The sequence below is a fragment of the Stigmatopora argus genome, chromosome 10, assembly GCF_051989625.1.
Source record: "Stigmatopora argus isolate UIUO_Sarg chromosome 10, RoL_Sarg_1.0, whole genome shotgun sequence".
In the NCBI taxonomy this organism is placed as follows: domain Eukaryota; kingdom Metazoa; phylum Chordata; class Actinopteri; order Syngnathiformes; family Syngnathidae; genus Stigmatopora; species Stigmatopora argus.
Window position 1 is genome coordinate 16,995,103 of NC_135396.1, and position 14,457 is coordinate 17,009,559.

The window sequence follows — 14,457 nt, forward strand, 5'->3', positions numbered from 1 at the left end:
GACCCATTCCTCCATCATCAGCAAGTTGGTGAGGCAGGATCTCTTGGACACGAAGCCATGTTGACTGTCGGAGATCACCGCTGCGTTCTGGAGATGGGCCATCATGGACGTTTTGATGATAGATTCGAACATCTTGCAGATCACTGAAGTGAGGGAGACCGGTCGGTAATTCAACGGGTCTTCTCGGTCTCCTTTCTTGTGGATAGGGCAGATGACGGCTCGTCTCCAGTCTTCGGGGATGTCACCTGATTGCAAGGACAGTGTGAAGAGATGAGCGAGGGGAAGTGCTATGGTCGGAGCGAGTGCCTGGAGGACCTCGGGTGAATACCATCAGGACCATGGCTTTTAGTGGCGTCCAGACACATCAAGGCTCGGTAGACTTCAGGAGGTGTAATGGCAACTGCAGGCATTGGGGGAACATCCCGAGCAAATGGAGGTGCTGGTCGCCTATCATCGACTTTGTAAATGTCTGCGTACACCCGAGCAAAAAGAGAACTTTGCCCCTCTGCATCCGCGACACCGACCCCATCAGCATCCTTGAGTTTAACCACTTGATTGTGTAGACGTTTGTTGGCTTGAACATGGGCAAAGAAGCGTTTGGGGTTTGCACGAGATACTGCGCTAACCTCAGTTCATAATTGTTTCGCTCTTGCCTTTCAGTGAACACTGCTCTATTTCGTTGCTGCTTGTAGACCTCATACGCTGCCGCCGTGCCTCGTTCCTGGAATTCGCGCCAAACAACATCTCTGAGAGTCCGTTCCCGCTTCACCTTTAGCGTCGCCCAGGGTTTGTGCTTCTGGTGCCGTGGCATCGACAATGGTACTGAAAGCTCCGTCACCCGGAGTATGGATTGTTTCAACGATGTCCACAGCTCGCCGACTGAAGTGATCTCCATGAAGGAAGACCAGTCAACAGCCTCGGAAGCCTCCGCCTGATGATTCAGGGCAGAAAACCTTCTCTTCGGAAGCATCTCAATCTGTAAGGCCGGAATTGTTGCGTGCCAATTGAATTTAAGTACCACATGGTCAGACATGGAGAGCGGCGGGAGGATGTGAGAGACGATACCGACGACGGGTAGCACATGAGTACCAGGTCCAGAAGAGACGGGCGTTGGTTACTGCGGAAGCGCGTTGGAGCTGCAACATGCTGTGTTAAAAAGCAGTTCTCAACTGTGTCGAGGAGTGCCTGATCGAACCGGTCGGGTGATAAGCAGACAACATCGCTCCAGTCTATTGATGGTGCGTTGAAGTCGCCAATAATAAGGCAGTCTTGGTGTGATGAAACCGAGCGAATTGCACTGATTACGTGGTTGTCGTCTTCGGCAGTAGCTTGTGGATAGGCAGACAGACTCTACCCACAGTTATATTGCATCGCACAACCTCGAAGAAGTCGGTCTGTTGAGCAGCGGGAGGGAGAGGACAAAGGGAGGGCTTTAGCACTTTAGCATAGATGATAACTCCACCACCACGTCTGTCTCGTCTGTCGCACCGGAAGGGGATGTAGTCCACCAGGTTTATCTCAGCATCGTGCACTTCAGAGCTTAGCCAAGTTTCAGTAATGACGATCAAATCAGGCTTGATTCTTGATACAATACTGAAGAGGTCACTGAACTTGGAGATCAAACTGCACGCGTTGGTGTAGATGATGACTAGGGGTGGGCCACCGCCATCCCTTGTTACCTCACCGTCACCCAGTTGTTCTGAGTCTCTGTGGTCACCTTCAGTGGCGGGTGGATGTAGCTTGTCAGGGCTAGTTGGCCGTTGCGGATCCACAGACCTCTTTCGCCCTTCTGACGTCTCACTGCCAGCTCTGCTACGGGGTTGCGCCGTCAAAGAGTACTCCTTCCGAAAATCCAGTTCGAGATCTGGCCATTGGATTTTCTTGGCGCTTGTTAAGAAGGTCTCGACATCAGATGGAGTGCCAAGAGTCATCTTTAATGTACGGGGGTGCGCGTCAGCAGAGGATGGCGGCTCGCGTCCAAGCCTCACCGATCTTCCGAGTGAGAGAGATGCCCCGCGTGCCAGTGTCTCCATGATCGACTTGATACAAAATTTGGCAAACTCGCGATCTTTCAGCGCACTGCCAACAGCTGGGAGTTCGGGCGACTCGGGAACACCATAAATTATCACACTCCTCTCGCGTTCCGACACAGCCTCATTACTGGATCTCGCGAAAGCAATTGGATTTGATGGGGCTTGAGGTTTAGGCACATAACTTTGCCTACCGATGATGTCACTGCCATCTGCGGTGTCTAAGCAGGCTGACTCGTAGTCATCATCATGATCGGCCGCCTCGTCAGTGCTAAACTTCGCGGCTGAAGATTGCTCAGGAGCCTGTTTCGTCTTTTTTGCCTTCCTCTTCTTTTTTGGCATGTGGCAATTTGCTGCTTGTTCAGCATACGTGCAGGGGGCAACAGGCAGACTCTGCGGTGTGGCTTTGCATACAGAGCTCGCCTTTGATATTTCATCCAGCTTAATTTGCATCTCGGAGAAAGCTTGCTGCAGCTGGTCATACTTTTTCTGGAGATCTACAAAGCGATCATCACAGAAACTGCACTTACATGTGCAGGTCGGTGCAGCAGTTGAACTTGGAGGTCTGTTATTTTTAGATCTTGTAGTCGCGGGCATGGGGAAGTTGAAAGATCCGTTTCGTAGGAGCGGAAAAACTTCTTCTGCTAACAAGCTAATGCTAGCACAATCAACACTTTGTCTCTACGGCTGAACCAGCAGCTTCTTCCTAGATGTTATCTTGTTATAATGCATTGTTTGATGTTATACTTGACATGCCATCCATATCCGTGAGACCAAGTCCATGTTTCTAACATACTTGACAAAGATGATTCCAAATCGTGATCCATACCATTTATCCTTATGGTGGTCATTTAGATACTGAAAGTCATCTCATCTGTCTGTGGGGAGACACTTAAATGTTTTTCATATTCATGTTGAATTCATTTGCTGATAATATTTTTTAAGTGTAAAAAATTATTAATTTTATTTCAAAATCTGGTTTACGTTGAGTATGAGCTTTACAATTTTGTTTTATTTCTTTTTAAATTTAGTTTTAACTACCCAATACTTTTTTTATCCCTTCTAAATCTGTATAACCACACTCCCCCATATCTTCGCTCATTTAAATATAGGAAGCCAGGCTAAGTGCAGAAAATGTGCTCGCTCGTAATGAGATACGCTAAACCAGGGGTCTCGAACTCAAATTACCTGGGGGCCGCTAGAGGCCGAGTCTGGGTGAGACTGGGCCGCATCAGGATTTCCACAAGAAAAGCACTGATAAAACATTCCAACGTTATCAAATATCTTTATTTTTTAACAAAAAATAATGAATTAAATAAATTAACTTAAAGATGAATAAAAAATAAATCAATCAGTAATACAAAACCAAATAATACTAATGAGCATACAGTAGATATACACTGGCTGGCTAAGTAGAGAAAATGAATTATTTTTATTCCGTTTCAAATGTCTGTATTAACAGCTCTTTAACCTTTAACTTTCTGAACTTGAATGGAACATTGAACATGAAATATTCTGAACACGGCTTCTCTTGCCTACTCCTTGCTGCTAGAGACCTGGCAGCGCTTCTTCTCACATAGTCACATTTGGCTTGAGGGAGGAAGCAGTGGAGACCCTCAGTAGAGCTTGAAGATGCTCATCAGTAAGTCTGGACCTGTACTTGGACTTATTGAAGTTCAAGGTGGAGAAGAGCTTCTCACACAAGTATGTGCTCCCAAAAAGGCACATGGTCCGTTTGAACCTTCGGGAAAGTTCAGGGAAGCTGGGGGTCAACTCTCTCAAAAATTGCCCAAGCTTGTCTGCTTCTCCACTCACCTCCCTGAACTTGGCTTTGAGTGCAGAGTTGCACTGCAGGTCAATGAGCTCAATTTGAAGCTCAGGAGGGGCATCTTGCACATCAAAGGAGAAGGGGTCCGCAAAAATTTGAAATGTGGCTTTGTGTGTCTTGAAGTCTGCAAATCTGTGATCAAATTCCTCCTGTAGCTTCGAAATGGCCTCAACATACTTCTCACCACTGAATGGTGTGCCTGCATCCACGAGAGCCTTGCATGCTGGGAAATGGCAAAGGTTTGTCTGAGAGAGCTGGGCTTTCCATAACACAAGTTTAGTGCAGAATGCTCTCACGTTGTCATAGGCAGCACTGACAAGTTGCCCCTGGCCTTGTAGCTTCTTGTTCAGTACATTAAGCTCATGTGTGATATCAACAAGAAAAGCCAAGTCAATGAGCCATTTGGGATCACTTAGCACAGGATCAATCAACTCACAAACGGCGTAGCTAGCTTTGACTGCTGCATTACTGTCTTTGGTAGCCTTCTTGAAGAGATCCTGTTGCCTCAGAAGACGTGTTTTAAGACTGGCAACCTGGTTGGCTCTCTCATCTCCCTGGTATTTTTCGTACTCCTCAGCATGTCTCGTAGTACAATTACGTTTCAAATTGTATTCCTTGTGCCCCGCAACTTTTTCAGTGTAAATGAGACACGTCGGGGTGCCCCTGTGTTCAACAAAGAAATATTGCACTCCCCACTTTTCTTGAAACTGTCTGTGCTCATCACCGACCTTTCTCTTCACGGCAGGCTTTGAAAGAGACATCTCTGGGGCTCTGTAATATGTTTTTCCACTTGGAATGAGTCTCGGGTTGATCTTTCACATTCAGTCGCGCGGGTTTGTGGCGCATGTGCACTTTCGCTCTCCGTTTCAATCGCGGAGATGGCTACAGACACTGACACAGGCTGGATCACGGATCATAGCGCCTCATTCAGTTCTATGCTGAGAGCAGCGGAGGAGTGTGCGTGCCGAGCGGAGTGATCGGCCTCACGGCCTCTCCTCCGCCCAGCTGATTGGAGGAATGAATGGGTGAGTGAGCGAGGCACTGGACAGCCCGGCCGATGTCCCGTCCTCCAGAGCCGTATACCTCACCGTGATTGGTTCATTCAGCTCCGAACCAAAGTTCCCTCTAATTTTTTGTTGGTCTGAGCAGAAAGACAACCTCCCTGAGCGCACTGAGTACCAGTGTGAGCGACATCATCGGTACTCGGATGATTCGCCTAAAGACCTTGGGCAGGCAGATGTAGCAGAACCGAGCCGTAAAATGACAGCAATCGGGTCAAATCCATCCTAAAACAGCATTTAATGATTAAATACAAATACTGGATGATATCGCGATGGAGGCAAAAAAACGTCTATAGACGTCCATTCGCCAAACGGCTCAAAATGCTCTCAAATTCGGTCAAATCCAGCTGAAAACAGCGTTTAATGATTAAATACAAATACTAGTATTTGTATTTAATCATTAAACTAACAAATACTAGTACGACCTGTCCGTCTGTCAAACGTCCGTCGGCGAAACGTCTTTAGGCGAATCATCCGGTCACGACATCATCATTGCTCGCTATCGGCACACCAGTATCACACCTGCCACAAGCAGGTGCATGTCAATGTTCCCTCTAATTTTTCATGTAAAACATGCTGTAAAACAAGAAAAACATGAGTGGACAGAGCTACTGCCACTGGCTGCCACTTAAACGGCGCCATCATGGGGAAAGGGGTTAAAAAAAAAAAAAAAAAAAAAAAAAATTAAAAAAAAAAAATCGATCTTTCATATTAAGACGGGGGCCGCAAATTATCGTCCCGAGGGCCGCAGTTGGCCCGCGGGCCGCAAGTTTGAGACCCCTGCGCTAAACTATAACCAAATAAACAATCAAATGTAGTGAAAGTTGTGTCAACAGTTCAGCTAGCCCTGTCTATGACACCGAACCAAAAAAGAAACAATATCCTAACAAAGCAGTACGTTCCCATCAACACATTTTAAAGTCTTACCTTTGACTTGTCTCACAGAGCTTAGATTCTTCTCAAAGCCATCATCAAACTTGGGGTTAGTGACCGGCTCAAAGTCACTTGTGTAAACGCGGCCAGAGGATGTTGTGTAGCAACACTTGCACATGCATGTGTGGTAGCGCAGTCGACCCTCATCCAGGTAAGGGTGCGCCAAGGCATCCTTTGCTGAAATCCGCTTTGACTGGGGACCATAAAGAAAGGTGGCTTCATATAAGGCACGATAAGAAGAATCTTAGGCCAGCTGTTATGGGCAAGCCATACGAGAGGTGACGTCGCTCACGTTGAATTCATTTGAAGTCATTACCACGACGAGGCGAAAATTACCTCCCTTTCGTGGCGAAGGGACACGGGATGAATAGTGCATGTGTATGTGCACACGAGCCTGTGACCCGAATAAAAACAATAGGAAACAATAAATCAATCCGCAATGGGCTTGTTGATTTACCTGCGATGACAGCAGACAATATGTGCGCGTTTCACAGTTTGCCAACAAAGAGGAGCACATAATTTTAGCAGTTTGTGAATAGCCATAGCGCGTGCGGTCGTTTGGTCGCCGGTCTTTTGGTCGCCGTCTTTTGGTCGCCGGTCTTTTGGTCGCCGGTCTTTTGGTCGCCCGGATCCAAACAACGGGCGACCAAAAGACCGGCGACATAACAAGGTAAAAAACACGGTCTACGCATCAATAAAAGCCAACAATGGCGCTGAGCAGTTTCACTGAGCGGACGTGTGAGTGTATAAGAGTTTGTATGTACATGAGTTGTCCCCTTAGGAGAGGAAGTCAGTCAGGGTCTTAACAAGTTCTCCAACAAAACACAATAAAAGTACGGGAAATTTGGAGCTTTTCTTTAGCCTAATAATTAATAGGGCATTACGTATGACTTAATAATAATTCGCAGTTTGTATTTAGAGAATTTGAGCAACGATTTAAATGGTAATTATCAATAACCTTCCGGGCGACCAAAAGACCGTCGACCAAACGACCGAGTCCCCAGCCATAGTACTTTCTAATACTTAACAAGTTTTCTGGGATAAAAAAATAAATAAATAAAACAGTGGTATTCTACAATGAGGTTGACTATCCTAGTTTTAAGATGGTGTGTATCCAGGGTCCTTACTTGTCAGTTTGTTTAATCAAGCAAGGTTGTACAGCAGGGGTCCCCAAACTTTTTCCTGTGAGGGCCACATAACCTTTCCCTTCTCTGATGGGGGGCCGGTCTCAGTTTGTAACAGAAAAAGTGTGACGATCGTAGGGGAGCTCAAAAAATTTATTGTTTTCCAGAAAGCCACACAACCAAATAACCATTTCCAGGTTCTTTACAGAAAAAAAGTCAGGAAACAAATAATAACACTATTAATGAAATAAATAATAACTAAATAACCCTCTCTGAGTTCTTCACAGAAAAAAAAAGGAAATAAATAACACTATTTATGAAATAAATAATAACTAAATAACTCTCTCTGGGTTCTTCATAGAAAAAAAAAGCCATGGAACATTAACTTTCTGTTGTGCCATGCACAATCTTCTCCCTTTGCTCTGAAGTTTATGCACGACACCACAACCGTCATTACAGAATCCCACGTCAACATTTTGCAGCACAGTGCTTGCTGGTGAATTTGGCAGTGGACTCGTAGCGGGGCGATGAGACCCCTTTTTTCCAACTCCCGGTTCATGCGTCCCATTATTAGACCGCGAGTTTCAGCCACCATGCTAGGAGCCCCGTCAGTCGTGATGCTAGCTAGCTTTAACCAGTCCAGGTCCAACTTCTCCATGGTTTGGCACACTTTGTCAAAAATATCCTCTCCTGTTGTAGTCCATTTGAGACTTTGGAGGGCTGCCAGATCCTCGCAAATCTCAAAGTTTGCGCTAACTCCACGAATAAAAATGAGCAGTTGCGCTGTGTCTTGCACGTCCGTGCTTTCATCCAGTGCTAATGAAAAAAAGTCAAATTCTTTCGTCTTCTGCTGCAGCTGGGCATATACATTACTCCCGATTTATTCAACGCGTCTGGCGATTGTACTCGCCGACAGACTTACGCCATTAAATGCATCTTTCTTCTCGGGACACACTTCCTCCACGACAACATCCATACATTTCTTAAAAAAACTCTCCGTCAGTGAAAGGCTTACCGTTGCTTGCTATCAGTTTAGCAACCCGAAAGCTGGCCCGAACGGATGCCTGGTTCAGCTGAGCTTGGCGTAGAAATGTAGTCTGCTGAGATAATATTCCAACTTTTAGCTTTGAGAGTTTGTCTGCTCGTATTTGGCCTTGCACGCTATCGTACTTGTCTTTGTGACGGGATTCATAGTGCCGGCGAAGATTGTATTCTTTGAATACTGCCACCGTCTCTTGACAGATGAGAAAAACAGCCTTTTCTTTGCATTTAACAAAAAAATAATCGTTTGTCCACTGCAGGTTAAATACCCTGCATTCTGAATCAATTTTTCTCTTAACTAACCTTTTCGCCATTATTCCGTTCTCAAACAGGTTCCGGTTGCACAGTTTTTATATGCTTGAATAGCATCGCAATAGTGATGGCCCCAGGGCTGCGCCCTCACCTGCGATCGTCCAGATGTCTCGCTAACACTCTGCTCACGCATGCAACGGTGGAATGCCCGCATGCATCAAAGGCAAACACCCTCCCCGCGCGTGTCACCAAAGGAGCAATGCGAAGGCCCGCTTCACTGTGATGATTTGTGGGCTCAGCAGGGGTGCAATGAACCAAACACAAGATTAAAACGTCCCAGTCTTCAAGGCCAAATAGGAAAATAAATCCGATAGCGTCTCTGGTATTGTTCAGAGGGCCGGTCTAAATGTGCCGGCGGGCCGGATCCGGCCCGCGGGCCGTAGTTTGGTGACCCCTGTTGTACAGTAATCCCTCGAATATCGCGGCTTCAATTTTCGCGGTTTCACTACATCACATACGTTTTTTTTATTAAATGTTTTTTAAGTTCATAAAAATATGAAAATCCACGCTGAAACTCGCCAGCGGAAGCCACTCCTCTGTCCTCCGATTGCTACTAGGACTCAGCACTGAAGTTTAAAAAATTATATGTATATATTTATTTATTTTATTTTTTTAATAGGGGTGACACTACTTTGCAGTTTTTAGTTTATCGCGGCCATGTCTGGTCTACATTAACCGCGATAATCGAATTACTGTATCTCCCTTTATTTCCCACAAAACCTTCTTCCTCAGCGCAGTTTCGTCAAAAGACATCGGTTCCCTTCAAATTAATCACCAATCAGACACGCTATGACACACAGGCAGAGCGCGGGCCTGTGGTTGTTGCTTGCTGTGTTGTCGCGCCCTATGTGTTCGATTTCAACTCAATGGCGATGACTTTTGCTTCCTATGTGTTTTGCCCATTTCTCAGGAAAATTCCAGAAGACAGTCTTTTCCTCATTATTTGTGCATGAATTTGGGAATGTCCAATGGCGAACTTGACAGCATGAAAAGACACATGTACCAACATAATGTTGAAATGCAGTCTATTCTCTGAACTCAAGGACTTCAATGAAATGAATAAACGGGCTCTGTTATTCATCGAAAACCAAAAGAGAAGAAAGGGCCATGCGGTTGACTAATATTGCAAAGGCAATACGGCCGGCCGTAATCCACCTACTAGCATCGCTATGCTATTGAAGCAGAAGGAAGCATTAAAAGCAACAAGTCTAACTCCTTGGCATGGCCTCTCTGTACAGAACTAATTAATGCTGTTGGGATAATCATTATTATAAATGTGTTTGCAATGCTTACTTAGGAATAGAAAGCCTTATTATAAACATGCTTACTATATTAATCAATATATTTACTTATTAGGAATAGTAATGCTCATCCTGAATGTGTAACAATATTAAACAATACATATATGTGTTGAACGCTGTGCTTTTATGTTAGAGTTATTTGCATTAATAAAAGCCATTTTAATGCATGCCTTGCTAAAGTAAGGACTGGTTCACATCAAGAGGACAGGGCATGGAGAGGTCTCACAACAATTGCTCTTGGGAACTGCGAACTGTTTTCGGCTTCGGAGGACTCAGGACAGGTGCTCTTGGGAACTGAGGACTGTTTACGGCTTCGGAAGATGGACTCACAACAAGCGCTCTTGGGAACCAAGGACTGTTTTGGGAAGCCCCTCTTCGCTGAAGGGTTCGCATCGAAACTCGCTTGGGAAGATTCGACAGGTCCTACGATTGTTTTGATAACTGTACAACATTGTTGTGAGACGATTCGACAGGTCCTACAATTGTTTTGATAACTGTACAAAATTGTTGTGAGACTCTACGAATGTTTAGACTTCTGTGGGGCATGGCGTGAAAATCTTATGATTAAATTAGCGAAACGGACTTCGAGTTGTTAGAATGATCTTGGCCGGAGACGCGGATGGATGTATTCTCTCTTGCAAGAATTAAACAAAGATATGACTTCCGATGCCTTTTTATTGAAAGCGGAATACGGAAAAACCTAAGGATAAAACTACAATTGGATGAACCTATCAAATGCTAAGTTGTTTTTAATTCATAATTTGAAGTTGATTAGATGTGTTTTCTCTGTATGTGTTTGTGTTAGCTACCTCCTTACTGCAAGGTACTAATGGATAAAACATGTTTTTGCAAGCTTGTTATTCATTTAAATACATTGATAAATAATTTTCTTATCCTTCTCTTTCATTTTTGACTGTTTCTCACATCTTTCATACAAAAGTGGGACACTGATCATTTTAAAGGGTTTAGTTGGTCGTTTTTTTAGGACCGTGGAACGAATTACAGAATTTAGATATAAAGTTACGAAAAATCAAAGTTAAGAAAAAAGTTCTGGAACCAATTAATTTTGTAGGGTAGAGTAAGGACTAATCCAAACACGAAAAATAAGGTTGGAGTATCAACAAACTAATTTGTAGTTCTAGCTCTGTCCAGTGAGGATTTGGAAGAGGTAATATTCTGAATATAACGAATAAGTCTAATATCGTGGGCTATAAGAACTCACCGGATCAAACACTAGCATCCTGCAGAGAAGGTGAACAGCTTCATGTGTTGCTTGACTGGACAAAGTGTAAAGAACAGGAAGAGCTGGCTGTAAACCAAGAAAAAAATACGTATGAATCACCTTGCATCTCCTTCAGTTGTTGGTACATGATAAAATAACAACATAAAAACAGTAAAAGGAAATAATCTAAACAACCATTTTTCAATGCTGGACTACATAGAGTGGCGTTAAAAACAATGTCCCTGTCCTTCATTCATAGAGCATTAGAAAGGCTAGAAATATGACAGAAAATATTGATGGACAAGGAACTTGTAAAATATCCCATGTTGAAGCCGTCTCCAAAAGGACTGACATTTGCACATTGCACAACATGCAATTGCGACTCCAGCGTGACACATGTCGGAATTACTGACTATAAAGCGCACGTAGAAGGACCCAAACACAAAGACGAACTTGTTTTCATTATGCTGTACTTTCTCAATAGTTTGCAAAAACACAATATTTCAATTAATGTAAAATCATGATAATAACAGTTTGATTGAAATTGTCCTACGCTTATTTTTTTTACATTTTATATCAATTTTGCGTGAATCGCATTCACTCCGGAAATAGGACAAGGGTACTCCTGAAATGGGGTCGACGGCGTGGCCGGATGATTCGCCTAAAGACGTTTCGCCGACGGACGTTTGACAGATGGACAGGTCGCCGAATGGACGTTCCACCGAACGGTCATTCGGCCGAATGGAGGTTTCGCGCGCTCGCCCCGCCCCCGGATCGTGTGTGTACAAGTTTTTCAACCTCGGCCCGTGGGCCATATACGGCCCGTTAAGATTTTTAATTTGGCCCGCCGCCGGCGTTGTCCAAATTATAGTAAAAATCAATGATTCATTTCCCTTTGCCGCTCATCACTCTCAATTTATTAGTCTACCGTTAATGGCAGCCCGGGAATAAGCACTCATGGGCGGGCATGTCAGCCTGGGAATAAGCACTCTTGGGCGGGCAGATGTAGCAGAACCGAGCCGTGAAATGACAGCAATCAGGTTAAATCCATCCTAAAACAGCATTTAATGATCAAATACAAATACTGGAGCTCTTTGGGCATTGGAACCGAGCCCAGGGAAGTGAATTCCTCGGTAAAATGTCGCGATAAGGCAAAAAAAACGTCTAAATGCGTTTAATGATTAAATACAAATATAGTGGTACCTCGAGATACGAGCTTAATCCGTTCCGGAACTGAGCTCGTATGACGAGATTCTCGTAACTCGAGCGGACGTTTTCCATTGAAATGAATGGAAAACAAATTAATTCGTTCCAGCCCTCTGAAAAAACACCAAAAACAGGATATTGGATTGGAAAAAATGTTTTATTTCTTCTAATTCGCCATCTATTAACAAAGTAACACATAACTAGTGGTTTAATAGTAATAAAATGTGTTTAATCTAACTAAAATTGGGCAGATTTCGCCGACGGGAGACAGAGACGTTTGGGGGTGTGGGCGGGGGGTTCCTTTTTTTTTCCACGACAACGCACTCGTAAACGAAACAAACAAATTTAAATTAACTTGGATTAACATATACAGACACTCAAACATACGTTTAATGTAACTTTACACAAAACTGAATTCTAATTTTGTTGTAATCTTTTGTTACCTTCGTTTTTCGGGTTGGCGGTTTGCCACGCCTCCGCCCTCACGTTCGCTATCGGTGGACTGTTTGCTGTTGTATTGCCTTCAAAATATTCCCAAAATGATGCACACAAATGTCCTCACAATAGGATAACGCACGACCACTTGCCAACGAGAAATAGTCTTTAAGGAACGATCGCGGGACCTTTCCTAAGAAAGAATAACAGGAAATGACATAGCTGAGCTTCCCACGTAGTGATTGTGGGTAATGAAGTTTTATTCTGAGAAAGGTTGCCATTGCCTATGGGTGATGTGTGCAGGAGTATACTTCATTACCCAGAAAGCCCTCTTTTTGCATGCGCGTTGTGCGTTTCCTGGTCGTATGAGAAACTCGTCGGAATTAATTAGTTCCGTGCTCGTAAATATTGTTATACACGAAAGATATGCAAAAAAGACCTGGCTTGGTCGCATCACGAAATTTTGACCGCATAACGGGCGAATTATTCGATCGAAATTTCCCCCGTAAGACGAGCATTTTGTATGACGAGCGGTCGTATGACGAGGTACCACTGTACTAGTATTGTATATACAAATACTAGTATTTGTATTTAATCATTAAACGCTGTTTTCGGCTGGATTTGACCGAATTTGAGAGCATTTTGACCCGTTTTTTGAGAGGTAAGCGACCTGTATCCATAACAGCAGAATGCCAAATTACAAGATTCCGTAACTATCACTTATTTAGGTCTTTTGCCGAGTAAACGCAGCTTATGGAGAAGCACCACCAATTTCGTCAGACGCAGTTTCTGGGTGTGATGACAAGTAGGCTTTTTTTTGTTGTTGTTGATAATGACGAGAGGGCCTATGTCCGATTATTATTATGTTTGGCGAATGGTCGTATATAGACGTTTTTTTGCCTTATCGCGAAATCATCGCGACATTTTACCGAGGAATTCACTTTCCTGGGCTCGGTTCTAACGTCCAAAGAGCTCCAGTATTTGTATTTGATCATTAAATGCTGTTTTAGGATGGATTTAACCTGATTGCTGTCATTTCACGGCTCGGTTCTGCTACATCTGCCCGCCCAAGAGTGCTTATTCCCGGGCTGACATGCCCGCCCAAGAGTGCTTATTCCCGGGCTGCCATTGACGGTAGACTAATAAATTGAGAGTGATGAGCGGCAAAGGGAAATGAATCCTTTATTGTTACTATAATTTGGACAACACCGGCGGCGGGCCGGATTAAAAATCCTAATGGGCCGTATATGGCCCACGGGCCGAGGTTGAAAAACTTGTACAAACACGATCCGGGGGCGGGGCGAGAGCGCGAATCCCGTTTCCGTGAAACCTCCGTTCGGCGACCTGTCCATCTGTCAAACGTCCGTCAGCGAAATGTCTTTAGGCGAATCATCCGAGTACCGGTCGACGGAAGTAGGCAGCTCTGCTAAAGATTCAACTCGCATGCACATAAAAACACACACACAGATGTCTCAATTGTGTAATCCACTCCTCCCTTTAGAGTTGAATTTAATCAGGGCCACCGAATGGAATAAAGTAAGAAGAAAAAAGAAGTGCAGGGTCAGAACGTCGTTAGGGAATGGTCCTAAACACCCGTCCTCCTGGCAATTGAAAATCCAGATGGGTGTCTTTCCTCATTATTTATGCATGATTTTGGGGATGTCTAATGGCAAACCTGAGGGCATCTTTTTATTGAGCTGGCTAATCATTTCCAATAGGTTTGGGCGATATGACAAGAGAATCACGTTTTTAAAAAAAGTCAATATCAATAATTAGCAAATCTTTTGTCTTTCAATTTTGAAAATTCAAACTTCTGTGAATCAGTAAATAAATTACTTTACTCCTTATTCAATTATGAAAATAATGGCATTACTCTACTTTAAAAAAGAATATTAAATATGATTTTAAACCTGCAGAAAATTTGACAGGCATCTTTATTTTTATAAATTTGCCTTCAAACCAAA

The 14,457-nt window shown here is 43.9% G+C and overlaps 1 protein-coding gene and 1 long non-coding RNA gene across 6 annotated transcripts in view; one reads left to right on the forward strand and one right to left on the reverse strand.

Annotated features, from left to right (window-relative positions):
• LOC144083235 (uncharacterized) overlaps positions 1–10,536 on the forward strand; it is a 28,093-nt gene extending 17,557 nt beyond the window's left edge. The window contains exon 2 of one of the 2 annotated variants that reach the window (XR_013303501.1): positions 9,240–10,291. This is a non-coding gene — a long non-coding RNA (uncharacterized LOC144083235). Of the gene's footprint in view, positions 1–9,239 lie in introns of both variants that reach the window. The other variant, XR_013303502.1, reaches the window with a different exon arrangement.
• nlk2 (nemo-like kinase, type 2) overlaps positions 1–14,457 on the reverse strand; it is a 75,598-nt gene that overhangs the window by 17,054 nt on the left and 44,087 nt on the right. For 3 of the 4 annotated variants that reach the window (XM_077610849.1, XM_077610847.1, XM_077610846.1), the window contains 2 exons: positions 10,853–10,939; positions 5,847–6,045 (listed from right to left, as the gene is read on the reverse strand). In XM_077610849.1, the coding sequence (XP_077466975.1) occupies positions 5,847–6,045; positions 10,853–10,939 (286 nt within the window). Of the gene's footprint in view, positions 1–5,846; positions 6,046–10,852; positions 10,940–14,457 lie in introns of those variants that run through there. The other variant, XR_013303500.1, reaches the window with a different exon arrangement.